This window comes from Protopterus annectens, chromosome 13.part0 (genome assembly GCF_019279795.1).
Source record: "Protopterus annectens isolate FY-2018-M chromosome 13.part0, PAN1.0, whole genome shotgun sequence".
NCBI lineage: Eukaryota > Metazoa > Chordata > Ceratodontiformes > Protopteridae > Protopterus > Protopterus annectens.
The window spans coordinates 499,159,915-499,181,961 of record NC_056747.1 but is presented as its reverse complement, the minus strand read 5'-3'; the positions used below and the strand labels follow the sequence as shown (position 1 = coordinate 499,181,961).

The 22,047-nt window shown below is 39.4% G+C and overlaps 1 protein-coding gene across 1 annotated transcript in view; it reads left to right on the top strand.

Annotated features, from left to right (window-relative positions):
* Positions 1–22,047, top strand: part of LOC122787923 (dynein beta chain, flagellar outer arm-like) — a 5,188,001-nt gene that overhangs the window by 5,073,491 nt on the left and 92,463 nt on the right. The window contains exon 99 of the mRNA XM_044054850.1: positions 4,396–4,490. Coding sequence (XP_043910785.1) covers positions 4,396–4,490 — 95 coding nt within the window. The remainder of the gene's footprint in view (positions 1–4,395; positions 4,491–22,047) is intronic.

Here is a 22,047-nt window from a genome sequence, read left to right as displayed (position 1 = left end):
AGGAAGTTTTGATGGTCTGTGTACGATGAATATGTCATTTGATCAGTAAACATAGACCCCTGTGTTACTACTAATAGCAACCACAGCTTCCCCAGGATGGGTACAGCATTCTGGCACAACGGGGGCACATTCCTTTTCCCTCTCTCAGGACCAGCAACAGTGGCACTCCCTTACCTACTGAGGGGACACCAAAAGCCATAGAGGACATGGCTCTCCTCCAGTCCATAGTTGCTGTAGGTGCTACATTACTGGGATCCTGTGTAAAAGATCAGTTGTCTGAGATGCAGCAAATGATCATAACTGAGTCACCCACCTGTGGCTGACACAAATTAGTTACCTGCTATGTTTGCAAAAGCTGTTTGCTTAATATTCTCTTTTTGGGGCTGAAAGAAGGACCAGTCATCGTACCAGACGTCTGCTCCATGTCCAAGCCAATAATTGTGCATGTTTCCCAGGGAAAACAAATGGCAAATGCAGGTCAACACTGCCAGTCTAAACAAGTTACTTTTTAACAGAAAACCACAGTAAGAAGTTTACTACAGCACTATGTCATCCCCACAAAAGTAAAATAAGTACATTTTCTTAACTGAAAAAAAAATGTTTTCATTTACTTCACACCACTTTTAAACTGACGTGAAAAATTAGTGCTCCATTTAAAAGTGAGTTAGACTCGCATGACATTTGATTATAACGCAATACTCCTAACATTAAAAAAAACATTCCTGAAGAGGAAGATGATAAAACAGCAACACAAACAGGAAAATGAAAAATTTTCCCCCAAAGGGAACTTATCTGCCAAGCAGAGGAACAGCAGAAGCCAACCGTCGATCCACCAAAGCTCAGATAAGCATACTGTTCACAGAGAGCAAAGCGCTGAAGGGATTCACACTCAAACTTGTCTTTTCATCAGCTCAGCTCAAGCTGCTTGATAGTTTTGGTGCATCAGAGGATTCATGAAGCCTTGAAGGCTGACCAGCTGTTATATCCTTGGCATGATATAACCCATATTGCTAAGGCTATCGCAGCAGTGATCAATATGATGAATATCTTGCAGATGGTAATGGATAGTAATGTAGATGGAGCATTTGCAATTATCTGCATTGAGAGATAAGTTATTTTGTTTTTATTCTTGTGCATTCCTGATATTCCATGACCCTTTCTTGATACTTTCTCACATTAATGGCTATTTTTCTTTTTCATTCTTTCAACACTTTTATTCTGCTTTACTTCTACTCTTGCCAGGTTCCCTAATCAACTCTAGATCCCCTCATAATCTTCTACAAACCTCAGCAGGTATATATTCAATAGATTTCTACTCATCCCTCTCTCCCGTTATTCATTTTTATTTCCTGTCTACTTATCCTAAAACACATCAGAATTCTGTAGATAAATTGATTGATGTTGTCCATGACTTTGAAAATACTTGTATCCATATTTTTGAACATTGTCATATTTTTTTTTTTTTTTTATATTTCTCATTCCTGTTTAGAACTTTTCTTGAATGATGATCTCATTTCTGTAAACTAATTTTATATACCCCAGTATATCTGGGTTATTTAATTCTGTAATTTTATATACCCCAGTATATCTGGGTTATTTAATTCTGTGTAAAACAAGTAGTTGTCTTAGCATTAATTCTGCAATTACTGTAATGATTGTACCTGTCTCAGTTTATTTTAATGTTATACTCTTTTAATGTTGCATTTTATATCTGGAGCGTTTTCCCCGGGTCTCCAATGAAAATGGACTACTAGCCCAGTCGGATCCCTCTGGTAAACAAATGTCAACTAAACAAATAAAAAAGTCAAACATGCTTTCTTTTGGGTTGTCTGATCTGATCAGCAGATCTCCTTTTGTGTTTTGCACTGGTACTTCTCACTTTATCTACTTTAGTTTTATTTCACCTGTTTGGTTAAAATTTAACTGTCATATTGTAGATAACCCCACCTGTTTCTGGGTTCAGAGACCTGTTTTCTTTATCTTTTTTATGTATCAGCTACAATGTATTCTTTTATGTTGTTGTTGTTGTTGTTGTGTCTTTCGGCTTATCCCGGTTAGGGGTCCCCACAGCGGAACTCCAGTCTGCTAATGTTTGGTAGTGGATTTTTACGTGTCGAGTTACCAGCCCTGATGCACAACCTTCAACAAAGTCACGCCCATTCATGCATGCCTCCACACAGAAGATGCTCTAGCTGAGAATTGAACGGGACAACGTCTTACTGTGAGTCGACAAAGCTACCACAGCACCACTAACAAAAATGCAATCCTTTTGTCCCAGTCTTTTTGCCTAGTCACTTATGACATAATTGTAAAATAAAAATCAGCTTCAGAAGTGACCCCTGTGGAAACTACCTGGACAAGTCTTAAATCTAAATGTAGTCTTATTTTCTGTCGTACAGTGTTTGCCCCATAGTCAGCTGTCATTTACTAACTCAAGTCACTCTAGGGCTTATTCTGACTTAGAGTTCATTAATCTCTTTTTGTGATGTCATGCACAGCTTTGCTAAAGTCAAACTAGGCCATATCCACAGCTCTTTCATAGTTTGCTACAGTGGTTATCCAGTCAAAGGACATTTATAATTGTCTATCATGTTCTTCCTTTTCTATGTCCACCTTTCTTTGGTTTATGGGCCGGACTATTCCAAAGCCTTTCCCCATAGTAATTTCATTTTTGGGGATATGTTTTTATATTTTATATATCATTTCATTGCTGCCCTTGTAGCAGTAAAGACTTAATGAGATAATAATTATGAAGGTGGATTTCTTGTCTCCTTCTAAATTTACACATCCTTTCTTCTTCTACTTCCCAGCTTTATTTATTTCCATTAGCACTCTTCTTTGTACATAAATCAATTACTTGTTCTGAAGCCAGAACTGCAACAGAGCTGTTATTTTTCTGTTATCTCTCAGGTTTGTTTAAAGTTTGAGTATTCATGGCTTCATACATTTTAGGGTGATCTACTTATCTACTCATTTTACAGTTGTATGAAACAATTTTCACTAATTTCTAATGTATGTGTGTTTGTGCATGCATGTAAGTGTGTGTCTGTGTATGTGAGAGTGAGTAGTGAGTGTTGTCATGTAGGAATTGAAAGCAATTGGAGGGTTAAAGTTCAAATAATGCATGTAATAACTTTTATAGGCCTGCATCATATACAAAGACCTTGCAATCAATATCTGCTTCTAGACGATGTATAGACTATATATAAATTAAAGTAGAACCATAAGCATATAGTCCAACATCTTAGACCTACGAGTGACTGCTATTAATTGCCCCTGACATTGCTTTGCTTATTATAGCAACGTTTTTGCCAAATAGTGTAGTAACTGTCAAAGTAGTTGTGTTGCAGCACCTGTAAAATAATGGTGCTACAGAATACTGATACTTTATTTGCATTCTTTGTGCCAAATGATTTTGCCACCTATTTTAAAGTGCCACACACTGCTTCAGTTCTTTAACTTATTAGGGCCATCTCACTATCCCATTCCTTCTTATTTAATTTTCAGCAACTATTTGGTAGATAATATTCTCTTCATTGAGAAGTTGGAGCTCAATTTCCGGGAAGCGGGGCAGTTAAATGTAAAATGTCAAATGTACAAACTCTCTAATTTTCTTTTGTTGGTAGAGATGAAAATCTCTCTTTTCCCCAGACTGTCCTCACTGTAGTTCATGTAAGGAGGTTACAGAAGGCATAGTTTCCTAAGATGAGGAGGGGGATTTTACACTAAAAATGAGTCAAGATTTTGTTTGATTAAATTACATTTTAAACAGAACAAAGTGATAAAAATGCATTTGAAATAATATCCTTTACAAACGTATGAAGATCCCACTATCTCAGGTGTGCCTCATTATCTGACTAATAAACCATTCAGTGTAAGCATGTAATTAAGAATTGTTCTCCTCTTCTTAAAGAGTTTTTATGATGCTTTCTTAGTTTTCTGGAAAAAGTAGATACTCCATTACGTCATCTTTATCACATATGCAGAAATGCCCACCACAGCTACAAATCTGATTTTGCTCTGTTCCTCAATGACTGCCTGATTTTGTTATAATTACACTTGTCATTGTGGAACTTGAGTCTGCCTTCCTCGAAGAGAAGAAGGGCTCATCCTAGCAGCCTTGGTCCCTCCTTCTCAAGCGAGTCACTTCTGAACTCCAGTTCCTGGAATCAGGAATATTTGTCTTTTCTACACCATCAGTGACCCTACAAGCAGCACATTTTTATATGTACTTGCATGGAATGGTTCTGAAACCATGTGTATTGAATTACTTCTTAGCAGTGTGCTTTTATTTATTTAGCTTTTTATTTGTGCTATGGTGCCTTGCCAGCATAGGAGTCTTTTTGTGTCCTGTTTCTTATATATTTACTTTGTGTTTTTATATATTTTTAACAGTTATTCAGCCAGGAAGAATAAAAATGATATGGTATCAGAAGAAGCATGTCTTGAAAATGAAGCGGACAGGGTGACCAGTAACAAGAAAGAATCAGGTAAAGAAAATCTTTTTTTATATAATGCATTTATGCTACCATTTTCACAAAAAATTTAAAGAGTCTCTTCTAAGATACATAATTAACATGCATAACATTGGTTGTACATGTTTTTTAGAACTGTAGATGAATAAATTATTCTTCAACAGAAATTGAAGAAAGTGTTAAACCGTTGTAATGCTATAATTGATTAGACATCTGACATTCGGTTTTACAGTACACTAAGCAAGGTCACATTCTGGAGAACATGTACATACATGGAATGTAAAATGTATTCATAAACAACTGTCTGAGTAATAATGAATAATATGGAGAGAGTAACAGATGCCATGTCATTCCTGCCACACCAGTGACTTGTGTTTGGTGGTAAACATAAATTCCTCATGGTTGGCCGTCTGGGGAGGGAATGCAAGTTTTGGAACATTATTTTATCTTATATGTAGAGTTTGTTCATTTACTGTTAAACCGTATCCTAACTTTGCTGAACTAAACTTTGTTGCTTTCTTCAAGGCTGCAAAAAGTACAGATGGTGGTAAAAATATTTAAAGTAAATGGATAAACCCTGATATTTGCACTCTTTTTACAATTATGATTACAGTGCATAATGGTAATGCATTACTATAACTTTCTGCAGAAAGGCCTCTTAGTATTTTAATGCCTGGCTTTTGCTCACTAGTCAACCTTCATTCTGATGGGTTCTGAAAGGAGATGTAAATCCCTGAACTCAGAATATATATTTCAATACTAATGCCCCTCTGGCTACAGTTATGTTCCTTATTTAAAACACTGTGCACTGTACCCCCTTCCTTTCTTTTTCCTACATTGAAACAATTTACTGTCAGTTTTCTTGATCCTTTTGGCCATATTGCCAAGCATTAAATATTGAAATGTCTTGCTCTTTTTTCTTAGTTTGAGAAATTAGCTATATTAATGTTATTTGTGGACTGATTTGTAAATAATAGCACCCATTAAGTTTCAGACTAAGTGCGACTCTGAGAGACAAAATGAGTTTCATTTAAAGGTTGAATTTTTTTCTTTTGTCTTTTAACTTTACAAAACTACTTGAGTTATAATATGTGAAGACTTGGAATTGTTTTTGTTGCAGAATAATTAAGAAATCAGCAAAGGATGATAGTAGAAACACATATTTAGTGACAGAGAAGAATGTGTTCCTAAAATTCATGAAAAACTTAAGGAATATAACAGACAACAGGGGGAAATCACTTGTATCTGACTGTACAAAAGTGTATATTACTAAATGCTAGTGTTAACATGACCTGTAAAAATTAGCCAATGAATGTTTATTGTCCCCTGTCCTGTCCTGAGATGAGGTTCATTACTTTAGTGACACTTTCTTAAGTATTCTAAACATACTTGCCTCACTAAGGCAGAAACATGTAAAGTCTAACCATGCCATTGCTTAACAGATATTTAAAAATATTTAAAAATGGTCATGACATAAACAGACCAAGGATTGATTGAATTCTCAGTACTATGGAAAAAAATACCCACAAAAGAAAGTCAAAAAATTCCTCCAAGCTGTTTTAGTCATAATTTTGTCAAGAACCGCACAGCAACATAAACCAACATGGAACATTCTGGTATACCATAAACAACCAATACGACTGAAACACAAACCAAGAACCAAGGAAACAGGCAATAGCACCAGTAAGCTCCAACAAGGACCTGTATTAGTAAAACCAGCAGTCAAGTACTTTTGTCTTCCAGAGACTTCTTCAGAACTCCTTGCCACATCAAATTCCACAATTAAATACCATAGTAACATCACATCATATGATTCAGTCAACCAATAAAACACTTAGATTAATTTAATTTAATTAATTAATTAATTAATTAATTAACTAAATACAAGCCCTATAAAAATCAGGTTAAACCTAACCAAATACAAAATTAATGCAACTAATAAATACACTAAAAAACTAATAAACAAATAATAATATTACAACAATAATGGATCCAAGTTGAAATAATTTTTCAGGCGTCAAGGCTTTCTAACTTCATTATTGGCACTAAAGAACAAGATGCATTCAATCCTGGGGGTTCCAATGCATTGAGTGTAAGAATCCAAATAAGTTCCCTTTTATTTAAGTGTTCATCTGTAATAATTCCCCCAGGGTCATTTTGGCCGAAATCCAATACCACAAAATAAAATTTGTGATCCAGCGAATGCGAAATATGTCTATATAGGGCATTTGATACTTCAGCTTTTACTACATCATTCACATGTTCATATATTCTGTCTTTCAACTTATGTTACGTTTTTCCTATATAGAATGCACTACACGAGTTACATAAAGCCCCACATACAATCCCCCTACTCTAGAATCACAGTTGAAATACTTCCAAGAGGTAAATTTCCTACTATTAATAAGAAGGATTCCCAAACCAATATATGCTGACATTGGTTGCAATGATTACATCTAAGCATACCCTTAGTTGTATCCCTAAGTTAATTTGAGCACAAAAAGGGAAACTGGCTAAACTTAAAATGGTCTGCAAGGGCAGCTAGCCTAGTGCTTACTTATGACCCTATGAATGTAAGTCTGTTATGAACAGACCTCATTAAAAAGTTCCTTCACAAACTAAAGAAAACCTTACCAACTACAGACAGTCTTCCAGTTTAATACTTTAGATATTCCTTGAATGGAACTCATCCTGACAAAAATGATCATAAGAGGCAAACAGCTAAAGTTTGACTTACACATAGTCAGTAAGACTCATGCACAGAACAAAGCCCTTCCTAAATAGATCACTCTAATTATCTTCTTGGGCCTTTCGTCTTCACGACCTGCTACATGCATCACATATTCTTAACTCCATACCTACACCATTCACTAAACTAAACCAGTGCTATGACAAAATCACCAAATTTGTAAAAAAAGAAAAAAAAAAGCATGACTACATAGCACTACAAAAACACAGTTAGCTCACCCTCCTCAAACTCCGATGCAATTCCAACTAAAGTGGCACACAAACTAATATGCCATCCATAAAAATATCTGTTAACACAATCTCTGCATCAGTGGTTTATTGCTCAAAAAGAAGTGAGGAGTATATCTCAGAGCCTGGCATGTAAAGTAAGGAACAACAGTAGGTACAAAGATAACCCATATGAAGCATACAAAGCAAGATACAGAAGAAAGCTTGTCAGCATTACTGAGGAAAATCTGCAATGCATTCATGCTTGCATTAACATTAAGAAGCACCTGAAAACATCTTAGAGATGTAAGTGTGACTCATAAAAATGTCACTAGTTGATGTCTGGACTTTGTAGTCACCTTCTATTCCACGTTGCATATCTGCAGAGTATTAAGATATATTAGTTCATCCTATAAACATCCCATTTATTTTTTCCCCACTAAATCTGTTGCCTTTCTGGAATAACTGTGGCCCCTTGTCAGTCATATCACTCTCTGATAATTGTAAACAAGCAAAAAAGCTTTTTTTTTTTTTTTTTTTTTTTTTTTTAGCAATGCAGTTATATATCTTATTGGTATGTACTTCTCCAGGTACATATTGTTTTACCTTGTAAATGTTCTTAATTTATGTACTGTACTCAACCTCAAACCCTAAACTCTCATTACTAATGTATAAAAAACATCATTGTAGGGGTTTTGTTCCACCTAGAGAGTTACACAGATGTAAACCCAAATGAATGCAAGCTCAAAAAATACAATTAATTTAATTGGAAAATCAATAAATTACATATTTTCAAAACATAGCACAGACTCTGTTTAGCAAATGCAATTAACATGTAGTGCATGGCTTCCTTTCTCTCTATCTGTGTATATATATATATATATATATATATATATATATATATATATATATATATATATATATATATATTTATATTAGATATAGATATAGATTATAGATATGGAAGCACTACTTTCCATCGAAATGGAAACTTACTTACATCTGGCAGAACCAGTACAGCTGACTGAATATCAACTGATCAAAAAATAGTGCTTTTGCCATTATAAGATCAACAGTACAGTGGGGATCAGTGAGTATGCCCTTTTCTCCACTGTAGTGTGATCTTAGAGTTGATATATATTATTAGCAGGAGGTTGTGGGATCTGCAAAAAATGTTTTTTTTTTTATCCTTTGTGGATCAAAACTTTTTTGCTTTTTGACAGTTAGGTGCCTATCATTGTAGGATCAGCAAGAAAGTTTATGCTTCCATTAGAACCTATGAACACCATTCCCCACTCAGGTATTACAGAAAAACTCACCAGCCTGAACATAAACCCCTACGTCACGAGATGGGTTGCCACCTGGCTTACAGACAGAACTCACACGGTAAGAATAGTGGGCTCCAGGTCCGACTCTAAACCAGTCACAAGTGGTGTCCAGCAAGGCTCGGTCCTGGGACCCCTACTGTTTGGCATATACTTCTCAGAAGTACAGGCAAACACAGGAGGACTATGGCTAACCAAGTTCACTGACGACTGCAAACTGGGAGCCATAATTGACTCTCCGGCTGACACGGACATCCTCCAAAAGGGCCTTACTGAGAGGGACACCTGGTTTCAAAGTCATGGCCTCAAGCTAAATGCCAACAAATGCATAGTCATCCTGTTTGGGGGAAAACAAAACACCCACGAATTACCACATAGGTGGCAGCCCCCTTAATACAGAAGAGGTAATAAGAGATCTGGGGACCCAGGTAGATATTAATCTCTCCTTTGACAATCATATTGCCAAAGTAGTTAGGAAATCCTTCTATGTGGCCCATCTAATTACTAAAGGGTTCACATCTAGAAATAAAGAGGTTATAGTGCCCCTCTACTAGTCACTCATTAGAACCATCATAGAGTACAAAGCCCCATTTGGGATGTACCTCACAAGACACTTCCAACAGCTGGAAAGACCACAAAAGTACCTCACCAAGAGGATTACTGGTCTCAAACATATGTCTTATGCAGCCCGACTGAAAAAACTCCGGATGTACTCAGTGGCATATCGCTTACTCAGAGGTGATCTCTGCCTGACTTACAAAGCCATGTCCAACTCAGAATTGATGGACATGCTCCACTTAAATAAATCCAAGTAACTGTGAGCCACATGCTCTAGGGAGCTAAACCTTGCCACAACAATAAATAGAACATGCTGGAGGGATAGATTCCTGTCACAGAGACTCCCCATGCTTTGGAACAAAATTCCAAATTACATCAGGCAGAGCCCCTCATTAACACTCTTCAAGAAAAAACTTGACGATTGGATGGGTAACAGAAAAGACACCGCTGGGATCACTTCATTAGCTCTGCTTGAAAGAGGATTAGTTAATTAATCAATGGGGCGGCAAAAGGTGACACAGTCTGGCTAGGCTAATAAATGCCCTTGGGCAGATAGCCTAGCACCTACCTATGAACCTATATATGTGTATATAAGTACACACAGGCACATATAGGCATTCTGATACAAGTTCTGAGTGTGTGTGTGTGTGTGTGTGTGTGTGTGTGTGTGTGTGTGTGTGTGTGTGTGTGTGTGTGTGTGTGTGTGTGTGTGTGTGTGTGTGTGTGTGTGTGTGTGTGTCTATGTGTGTGTGTGTGTGTGTGTGTGTGTGTGTGTGTGTGTGTGTGTGTGTGTGTGTCTATGTGTGTGTGTGTGTGTGTGTGTGTGTGTGTGTGTGTGTGTGTGTCTGTGTAGATATATGCAGAGACAAAAGCAGACAGAATGCAAAACTAGTGGATCAACCCCACAGACAGTATTTTTACTTACACTTACATACCAGTTCAGTTCCTAATAGACCCATATTGTCTGGCTGTGTTTTTTAACTTAACACATTTTTGAATATCTAGAACATTTTCTTAAACCAATACTTTGTTTAGTAAAGACAAGGTTAAAAGACACAACTCTCTTTTTGCAACTGGTTAATGCCAGATCAGTGGAACCTGGTGCTCGGCTGTGTACCTTGAATGCAGAAAGTTTATACACTTCTACTCCATGTGATATGGGCTTAAGATCCATAAACTATTGGTTAGTAACTTCAGAGATGTATTCTGAGGAGTTTATGTATTTTCTTCTACACTTTTTCAAAACTGTACATGAAGGACAGATTTTCTTTTTTGTTAACTCTTGATGTTAAGTTGTCTATCTCGCCTTCATTCTTGCTGGATGGGTTAAAGCTCGAGAGTTGGTTCCACCCTCGAGGCTCCCCTTATATCCCACAATGCTAGGCGTGAGTTACTCAGATCTCGTCGAGGTGTTGGTTTTCACCGCTTCTTGGTAAGTAACTTTGAACTAAAGTTAGTGTACTTAAACCCCTTTAATTTTAATTTTATCACTTGTTTTTAGTTTAGTGGATTCCCCTACTTTCTATCTAAAATCCCTTTTATTTCCACAAGAACTTATAAGTTCTTCCCTCGGCCTTCAGGCCTTCTTCCTCATCCCTAGTGGTGTGTGTGTGTGTTTCTCTTAATTTAAAACCTTGATAGTTTTATATTTTGAGTTTAAAATAAGATAGGGTGTAATCAGTGTGTTTGAGTGTGTGTGTGTGATTACACTTTCTAATATGTCTAAAGACTCAAAGGTTCAAAGAAGTGTGACGCTGCTGTCAGAAAATGTCTCTGACAGACGGTCACACTTTGCAGGACTCCTGTGCTGGCTTCAGCCCCAGGGTCCTGCAGGAAAGAAAACAAACTGATACTGAGAGGTTTACTCAAGCCTGAGGATTCCTAACTGTCTCTTCGAAAGCCCTCCAAGGCTTCTAGGTCCTCGGCTCCAGCTACTGAGCCGAGACCTAAGGCTTCAAACCTCCGTCGCCGATAAGTCTCAGGCTACAGTTTCTCGGGTTTCTCCGGCTCATGCTGGAGGTTGTCTGCTAGCCCCGCGTCGGCTCACCAAAATCTCGGAACCGACATCTAGGAAGAGGTCTACGTCACCATCCCTTGGCGCTCCAGCATCTCCTCTGCTGTCTGAACGGAGCCATAGATCTCACTCCTCTAGGTCATCGAGGCTGTCGGACCATGACCTTCAGAGGGTAGTGAGTCGACTTCTAAGTCCGAGGCACTGGCCCAAATGCTTCAGAGCCTGACTCATCAGTCGATGTCTGCCCCTGTCCTCAATATGTTCCTCCTCCGACTCCATTGAGCTCGGAGCCGACCGAACGAGGCGAGACTGTGGTAGCGTTGGAGCCGATACAATTGTCTTCGGCTCCATCGTCGGCCCGATTTCTTCCTTAGAAGAATCTCGGCGGACTTCCATCATCGGCTCGGGTGAGTGGCATCGACCATTGTCCGACCCCTCTCCCTCTCGGGCGCTGGTGAGTTCGGCTCCGACATCGGCCTCGGAGCCATCACTGTTGGTGCCGAGGGAGGTTCTTAGCTTTTCGGAGCAGGGACCTCTGGCTTTGCCTGACAGGGGTGTGTTCGAGGTCATGCGGAGTGTGTTAGAACCAGGTTCTACCCCACAGTCGGCCCCTCTTCGGTGCCTCATGTCAAGTCGACTCACTCCCTCATCCCGGACCGCAGAGAGCCAGCTCCTCAGGAATCCCCTGTGAGGATCTCATCCTCTTCCGAGGCCTCTCCTGATTTGGCAGAAGAGCCCCCTCGGAAGAGAAAGTGTAAGAGGAAACACATAGACTCACCTGAGTCCGTCACCTCTGACACAGATTTAGAGGATTCCGAGGGTTCCCCCTGTTCCCCTTCTGAAGATGTCTCTTTTTCAGACATTCTAGAAATCCTTAAGCAGAGGGGAAATTGGCCAGCCCTAAACCCTTCGGAGGATGAATCTGTGTACCTTGAGGCGTTTGGCTCTCGTCCTTCCACCTCCTGGGTATCTCCACCCTTTGACCCCCTCATGCAGGTGGTAGAAAAAAGGCATGGACGGCTCCTGATTCGGTGGACCCCACTCCCAGGAGACCCTCAAAATTCATAACAGCACCAGCAGATAAACAGTTTTTGACAAAAGGAGTTTCTGTGGATGCTATGGTGGTTGCTGCTGCCACTAAGAAGGAACTAGCTGATCCTTCAGTGCCTGTCCATCCACCTAACAAGGAATCTAGGTCCATGGACAGGTACAGGAAGCGGATATTCTCGTCAGCGACATTTGCAATGCGTTCGCTGAACTACCTATGCCATTTTACTCGTCTTCAAAGGGACTTGATCAAAGAAGCGAGTGACATGTTGAAGGATCCTACGGCTGCGGGGTTTCAAGATAAGATGAACACTCAGCTGGCTACCCTGAATTCCATAGCCAACTCCTCCATGCGCCTCCTCTCTTATGCGGCTGATGGAGCGAGCAGGGCCGCAGGGACAGGTGTGGCCTTAGGCATGCCTGGATGCGGCTATGCAACTTTATGACCCTTTAAAACGTCTTTCACTAACTCCCCATTCGATGGATCATCTCTCTTTGGTCCTCAAGTGAAAGAAACCTTGACTAGGTGCGAGACTGATGGCAAGACTCTTTCTGCTGTCGGAGTCCGTTTTCTACTCCTTCTAGGCCTTACCCCAAAGGTCAGAAAAGTGGAAAATGTGGTTCCGAAACAATCTCAAGGGTCTTCACCTGCCAGAGGCAGAGGCGGAATAACAATGGTAGACGCCGCCTAGAGGCAAAGCAGGGCAATCGAGAAGCCTTCTCTGATAAGCCCTTTCAGCATCCCTGGTGTTGCCCGACTGCCCACGAGGCAGTCGGGGAAGATTGTCACTGTACCCAGAAGCCTGGCTATCCCTGACTCAAGACAAATGGGTACAGTCCATCAGGCTATTCCATTCCCTTTCTTCGCATTCCAAACCAATCAAAAATCCCTTCCAGATGTTCCACCAAAGGGATCTAGCGGCTTTGGAAATTTCAAAGCTGCTTAAAGAGCAATTCAGCCAGTTCCAGCAGACCAGCAAGGATCCGGAATCTTCTCAAGGTTCTTTTTAGTTCCAAAGAAAACAGGGACTGGAGACCAATTTTGGATCTCAGTATCTTGAACAGATCAGTCAAGAAAACAAGATTTCGATGGTCATGTTGCAATCCATCCTTCCCTATTGGGAAAAGGAAACTGGATGTGCTCTATAGACCTTCAGGATGCGACTATCACATAAAATGAACAGACGCTCCAGAAGATTCCTCCGCTTCAGGCTGGGAACCAGTCATTTTCAATTCAGGGCCCTGCCCTTTGGTCTCACCACTGCCCCCCGGGTGTTTACCAAATGCATGACAGTGGTAGCTTCTCACCTGAGACGACAAGGATTCCAGGTGTTTCCATATTTCTCACAGCTCCCACCAAGCATCTTCTTCTAATGGCCAGGGATTACACCTTTTGCATTTGTCAAAAGTTAGGCATTTCAATAAATTGCGAAAAGTCTGTTTTGTCACCTTGTCGTACTATTACCTTCATAGGCGCAAATCTAGACACAGTCGGCATGTCTGCGAGACTAACAGATCAGAGAATAACAGACATACACAGACTGGTCTCATTCCTCTTCAGCAACAACAGAATCAAAGCCAGGTTAGTTCTGAAAGTGTTGGGAATTATGGCGGCTGCCATACCTCTGCTTCCATTAGCCAGATTCCACATGAGAATCCTTCAATGGATGCTCTTTACACAATGGTCATACCAGCAACTTCCAATGTCCCATACCATTATGATGAAATCATCTCATGTGGTGGATGTCTTCCCTCAGCTCTTATTGGGAAGACCCTTTGTTCCTCCTCCGCTACTCTGACAACGGACGCCCCTGATCGGGTGGGGGCATTATCAGGGCAGGACTGTCCAGAGCACATGGCAACCAGACGAATGCCACTTGCACATAAATGTTCTGAGATGAGAGCAGTGCGCCCTTCAAGACTCTCTTCCCTTGGGAGCGACGACAATCCAGACAGACAACATGTCTGTAGTGTGGTATATCAACAAACAAGGCGGAACCAGGTCCTACCCCTGTGTCGAGAAGCACTCAGACTGTGGCAATGGGCGATTTCTTCTCAGCGGTTTCTGATAGCAATGCACATCCCGGAAGTCCAATCAAATCGGACAAGTTGAGCAGAGCTATCCTCATGCCTCACGAGTGGTCTCTGAAAGACTCTGTTGTGAGAGAAATTTTTCTCAAGTGGGGTCAGCCTTGCTGCGACCTTTTGCTACTCCCCAAAACAGCAAGTGCAGAGATTATTTCACACTATTCCCTTTACCAGGCCAGCCCAGCAGAGACGCTCTAGTCCAAGTTTGGCCCCGGGACTTCTGTATGCATTTCCTCCTTCCCACTAATCTCTCAAGTGATACAGAAAGCTATCGCTCAGAAGGCCATCCTCATTGCTCCTTACTGGCCTCAACAGGTGTGGTTCCCCTTTCTACATCAATTTCTATTGGAGCGACCTTGGCATCTGGACCTAGTTCCAGATCTTTTGATCCATCAGTCGGGTCAGTTTCATCGCTCCCTTCCCTCTCTGAACCTCACTGCTTGGTTCCTCCAGTTCCAACCTTAGCCAGGCTTCCTCAAGTATCTCACTCTGTTTGAGATATTTTGATAGCTTCCCATAAATCTTCCACTCGAAAGATTTATTTGAGTAAGTGGAAACGCTTCACATATTGGGCTCAAGGAAGGGACATACATCCTTTCACTGCTTCCATCCAAATAGTCCTTTATTTTCTAGCTGAACTCTTCCATGCAGGTTCATCTCCTTCTACTCTTAAAGTTCAATTGGCAGCTATTTCTAACTTTCATGTGGGTATTTCAGAGTCTGCCATAATGTCCCACAAGCTTTGCCTTTTTGAAAGGAGTTTTTCTACTCAGACCTCCTATAAGAAATCCTCCTTCTCCTTGGGATCTAAATTTAGTTCTTACTTCTTTGATTCTTCCCCCTTTCGAACCTGCAGCCTCCTGTTCTTTAAAATTGCTATCATGGAAGACTCTCTTTCTGGTAGCTATTACTTCAGCTAGAAGAGTTTCAGAACTTCATGCACTCAGCTGTCGACCTCCTTATCTATTGTTCCATAAGGACAGGGTATCCAACCAACCCGTCCTTTTGCCTAAGGTAGTCTCGACGTCTAACCTAAATCAAAGCATTGACCTCCCTGTCTTTTTCCAGAATATTCCAATAGGTCTGAACAAAAATTACACTGGCTAGATGTTCATCGTCAGTTGAGGTACTATTTGGATAGGACAAACAATTCAGAAAATCTGACCAGCTGTTTGTCTCCTATGCAGAAGGCAGAAAGGGACTTTCAGTTTCAAAGGTATCATTATCTAGATGGCTAACATCTCTGATTTCCCTTGTTTATGAAATTAGACACCAAAAGCTGCCTAATAAACCTAAGGCCCATTCCACCAGAGCTTTGCCTACTTCTTTAGCCTTCCAAGACAGACTGCCTATTGACACCATTTGCTACTTGGGCTACTCCTCACACTTTCATTTCTCATTATAAGTTGGATTTAGCTTCTAGGCATAGAGCTAACTTTGGTTCCACTGTTCTCAGGAGTCTGTTCCGTTAGGCCACCCGGGACAAGGTGCTAGGGACGCGGTCCCATCCAGCAAGAATGAAGGCGAGATAGACAACTTAACATATAGAAGTTATGTTCTTACCATAACGTTCCATGTTAGTTGTCTTCTTCTTCTTCTTGCATCCCACCCTCCTTCCCCCTGACCTGGACAGACCTAGAGGAGTTGTGATTGTGACCTCTCTTTCTACCACCTCTTTTCTTAGGTATATGCTGTTGTGCATATTTCCTGGATCAGGATGTAGGTCACCCTTCTTTCTCCCTGGTTTAGAGGTGGACTTTGTTATAGTTATTCTGTTACTTTTATAAGCTGGGGTTAGCTTACAAACGAGATCTGAGGTAACTCACGCCTAGCATTGTGGGATATAAGGGGAGCCTCGAGCCGGTGGAACCAACTCTCGAGCTTTTACAGTGGCGAGGTCGGCTCCGAACCCATCCAGCAAGAAGAAGGCGAGAAGAAGACAACTAACATGGAACGTTATGGTAAGAACATAACTTCTATTTTCCTTCAGATCAGAGGTACAGCTGTTTGAGCATCTTTGCCTCTTTTAATGCTGATTTATTCATGTTATTTGTCAAATGTAAGATTATTTATGATTCTAACACTAACCCGTTTTTACATGTGATGCATATATAGTGTCACTGTTTAGATGCCTGCTGACTGTTATGAGATAGCAGTCCATCACAGTTAAGAGTGTTTCATAGACTATCTTAACAGCAACCCTTATGGCATGAAATTTACCATCAGGAAAGATATTACATCTATGGATTTTTTAGAGTTTCTAAACAGGATATGGTAAGTTGAAAACTACATTGCACCAAAACCTCAAATTAGAAATGCTTAACTTAAACCATATAGATGCCACCTCAGTTTATTACCTCTGCTATTCTTTACTCACAATTCTTGAGGGTAAGTACAGTCTGTAGTGATGAAACTAATTTCAGAAACTGTGTTCAATTAATGGAAAACAGATTTTTACAGAGAGGATATGATAAACATCAAGTTTATGTGGCTAAACAAAGGGCCAACAATACGGATCATTCCCATTTGGTATATAGACACACAAGCCACCCAAACCCAGATTGTCTGAAAAATTTTGGTTTGTAACTACCTATGGAACTAAAGCCTTTATCATCAGAGATTCTATTAACAAGTTTTGGCTGATCCTTACAGCTGACAACATTCTAGGATTTTTAGTTCCTGATTCATATGGATTTAGTTACAGTGCCAACAGAACTTCATCAAAACATTTTTCAGATTTTAAGAAATGCACTAACATAATTAACAAAGTGTCTTCTTTGGGTGGGTGGGGGAATCATGGGCAAGCTCCCTTGTGTCAACTGTTTCAAGTGTCCACATGTATAATCATATGATCTCTTCTGCTGGCATTACTTTGCGGGAGGTCACATAACAATGAGGAGTGGCAATTTGCCCTTTCCCTACCCTTGTGTGATCTCAGAGTAGTTATATATAACTAGCTGGGAGATGTGGGGTGTGCAGGGGAGTTTATTCTCTTGCAAAAGCATGAGTTGTTTCTTTTTTTGGTGTTTTGCATTTCTGTCTTTTGAGATCAGTGTTTTCGTATTCAGTATTCTGGTACTTCGATATATGTGTGTGTGTGTGTGTGTGTGTGTGTGTGTGTGTGTGTGTGTGTGTGTGTGTGTGTGTGTACATGTATGTGTGTGTGTGTGTATATATATATATATATATATATATATATATATATATATGTATATCTATATATATATATATATATATATATATATATATATATATATATATATATATATATATATATATGTGTATATATATGTATATATATATATATATATATATATATATATATATGTATATATATATATATATATATATATATATATATATATATATATATATATAGTGAGAATCTGAGGTATTGACAGCCATACCAGGAGAAATAGGGCAGTGGATGTGTAACATATGCCAGCACAGCTAGCTGGAATTTTGAAAAGAATTATATGCCATTTGTATATCAAACTGATTTGTACAGATGCTTGTGTTGAAAATGTATTTTATGGTTGCTTGGGTTTAAAATGTATCAACAGTGGGTCCTGATAGTATTGAAACTGAATTAAATATGTATGTTTTAACAGAGCATACTGAAAGAGAAAAAGTTAATCTCGGTCCCAGCTAACTTTGAAAAATAGTTGAAATTAAATTTGATCATAAAGATTGTATCTTACAGTTTTGGTTGCAGCTAGAGACAAACTGTCTGGGAAACCAAGTATTAGGAAGCCTTCTTTATTGTCTCTAGCAGGGAGCTAATTTCTACTCTGGAAGTATGCATGTTTGAAATTGTTTTATGACTTCCAGGAGCTGCAGCAATTTGAGCAAAGCTGTGTGTATCTGTAACACAGATGCTAAAATCCTAACAGCTTCTACTATTGCTGATAGTGTGGGGAACAGAGTCAGGTGACGAGATGTGATGTCATTCTGTAAGCTAGAAATAATATTTAGATATTATATTGTGAAGTCTCTCAGTCAGACTGGGCACTCTGTTTCTGGAACCTGATATAGAAGGATCCCTCACCTTCTTCATCTTGCCTTGCTCTAGTAAGTGGGCCAAGGAATAATATTCTTCAGATTAGTTAAGTATTGTGTTTCTGTATTGTGTTTCTGTAACTGTGTTATCCCCATTTCTGTTATTTTTAATATTTCATCTTTCTGAAACTCTGGTGTTTACTGTAAATAGATATTTAGTATGTTCATGTTATTTTATTGTTTATTATTAAAAATACTTAAACTTTTCTTTGTAGCTGGTCCTTTTAGAAAATTTAAGTTTTGAGAGTATTTGCATATATTTATTTGGTGATAATGCTGACCACTCCTGAAAGCCTTGCTGTTTGGTCAACATTACCATTTGTAGTAATATTAATTTCACTCAGTATAATTGAATGCCCTTTTAAGAGATTTATAGTAACTGACTGCCGGCAGTGAATAGTCAGGGCAAAGTTGTTAGAGAGGGTAATCTGTGCCAGACTTTCCCAGATGTGTATCTATGAAAACTAAATCTCAAAGTGAGGGTATGTGTCAGCTACTTGGAGCAGCAATACAAACACTGGTTTCAAAGAGAGGGTGGTGGAGGATTTGGCTGGGACACTTGGCTGAGGACTTAACCCTACAGGTGTGCCAGTGGGGAGTCTTACTGGGACCCTGAAACGAGACAGCTAGAGAAACCCAGACCCTGGGCTGAATCTGTTCCCTGTGTGCTCTTCAGGGAAATTGTGCTTGATGCAGAGGGATCTGCATCTGGAAATATTGAGTGTATCCATTTGTATTCTAATTGAATGTCCTTCTCCAGTGCCAGTGGTGAGGATTCAGGCTCCTGGATTACTGGCTCAAACTAGGGATATCACATACACACACATGCGCACACACACACACACACACACACACACACACACACACACACACATACACATATACTGTAGATATACACACAGATTACCTATAAAGAGACCCTTGTGCAGGTGCATTTTAGTAAATGTGATTATAATCCATTTTTTGGACAGCCCTGATATATAGTACTCTTGTCCCTGAACTGCAGTCATATGCGTGGTCCTAGCCATGATATGTAATATTGTTGCCTCTAAACCACAGTCATATGCATATGCGTGATCATACTGTGCTGTTATGCATGGGCACCCTGTATCAGCTGCTTTGAGTGTGGTCATACTGTGCTGTTATGTATTGTGTACCCTGTATCAGCTGTTTTGAGTGTGGTCATACTGTGCTGTTATGCATGTGTACCCTGTATCAGCTGTTTTGAGTATGGTCATACTGTGCTGTTATGCATGTGTACCCTGCATCAGCTGTTTTGTTTGTAGTAGTACATCACTTGTGCAGTCCATATATGCATTCATGTTTGATCTGGGAGTTGTGTTTTTGATCCTACATTTCTCTGTGACGTGGCCCTGCCATTATGCATCACCTCACTGTATTTAATCAATTGTGTTTATTTCCAGATCAAAAACTACATGACAGATGCAATAATAGACATGCACAGCACGTAACTTCAGTGTGTGAATATGAAGTATCAGTAAATGTGAACATGAAACTAAGAACAGGTCACAAAAATTTACAGCCATAAACCTTTAACTGCATAAACTAACAAAGTTTGATATGTGTATGATATCATACATTCTCTGATTATGCACCTAATAATATTAGCACAAAAGGAGAAATTCTTTAGAATAAAAATAATAAAGTCATTGAGTTCTACAAGGCTTCAGAAGGACAAGATGAGTTCATATACTTGAAACTTGTGGAGTAAATCTAATAATTAACTGCTTATTAGAAGTGTCATAAGAGTGCATCACAAACCAGCTGTGACACATCAAAGTGGGATCATAAAGGATGAGACAGTGGTTCCAGAAAAAAATGCTGTAGTTGGAAAATCATGGCATTGTGCTTTATAGTTGACCCAACCTAGATCAGCTTTATATGCTCAAGTAGTCAGAATCTGATCTTGCATTACTGTGCAACCCCCCTCCCCCGAAATAAAGTGCAACAGTGCCTTATTAATGTTTGTGACCTAAGCCCTCTCATATAACAAAGCCAGATGTCTGACAAAGTAAACAATGACAGGCAAAACAATTATGTTTTTTTTTTTTTGCTGAGATCCTCTCCATCAAGGATAAGGTTATAATTTTCCACCTGTATAACAGGACAGATATTTTCTCCCTCGGAGGTTTCAAAGTTTAAGTCCAACATCTTATTTACAGATGGACTTAGGTGTATTCCTAAATACTCAGGTAAGCTGATGCTCCAGGAGAAAGAGAGGAATCAGGCTACCTTCTCACAGTATCTTAGCAGAAATATTGGATGAAAGTATTTTTTCCAAATGTTTTCTGGTGTTTGGTAATTCAGCAATGCTTTCCAGATTGTCCACAATAACTGGGATTTTTACCGATGGGCTCACACTGAAAATCATACAGTCATCAGCAAACATAAAAATAATTGAAGACTTTGACTTTCCATTTAGTCCCTTCTGCACCTTGGCACAGAATGGTAATGATTCTACAGCCAGTAAGAAAATGGATGTGGAAAGCAGATTTCTGTCAGACGCCTCTTCTCAGAGGAATGGAATTAAAAATATACGTTAGTGAAAATACTTCCCTGGGGGCTCTAGTACATATCTTATTCTGCTGATTGGGCAGAAGGGACAGAAACAAGAATGCAATGATATTAAACAGTCTGACTTGAATCAAGAACCTTTTCAAAATCAGTCAGAAGAGTTGTGCTTGAAGAAACCCTCCATTGTGAACTTTCTAAAAGAGTAATAAGTGGTCTGAAGTGGTCTATTACTGGATTGACACTTACTGAAGAGGGCTTGAGGAGTTCCTTCCAGCTTGCAAAAACAAACAATCCAAACTCAGTGCCACCTTTTTGTAAAAAAACTTTATTTCAAATTATTCAAAAGAGTTTGTCCTGTAAAGTAAGGACTTAAAATGGACCTTTTTCTGCCGTTGGCAATATCATAGCAAACAATGCCTCAAAGAATTTGGCATGTCAGTTTATTTTTAGTCTAGGTATCTAGATTTGCACAAGTGCACAGTTCTCAAAGCTGCATCCACCTTAGCAAAACATGTTTGCTCATTTGTTCAGCTTTATCTGTGAAAAATACACGGAGATGTAAACAGTCTTAATGCTAAAAGAACTGGAGAGAATACATCACCCCAAACATCACCACTCCCTTAGCATAATTTTGACTAGTATGCTCTACATACAACATTTTAGTCTTTCATTTTAGTTCACTTACTACTGCCGTCTTTGAAAAAGTATATATGTCTGACCAACATTCTGGTCTTGAGTAGATGAGTTAGAAATGTTCCTGAGCATTTTTTAAAGGCCCAAGCTCATTACAAGGCATGCTAAAATTATATTTGGGAATTTGCCTTTATCAATGTAGCGAAAAAAATAGTTTTACTGTCTTGTAGTTCAGAACATATGTTTTATTGTTAAGCCTAGGTTTCCTTTGTATATGTACTTCAGTCACTACCTGTCCCAAATCAGTAGTTTTCCTATCAGCATTTGGATGCAACCATGCTTTTATTGCATCACAAAT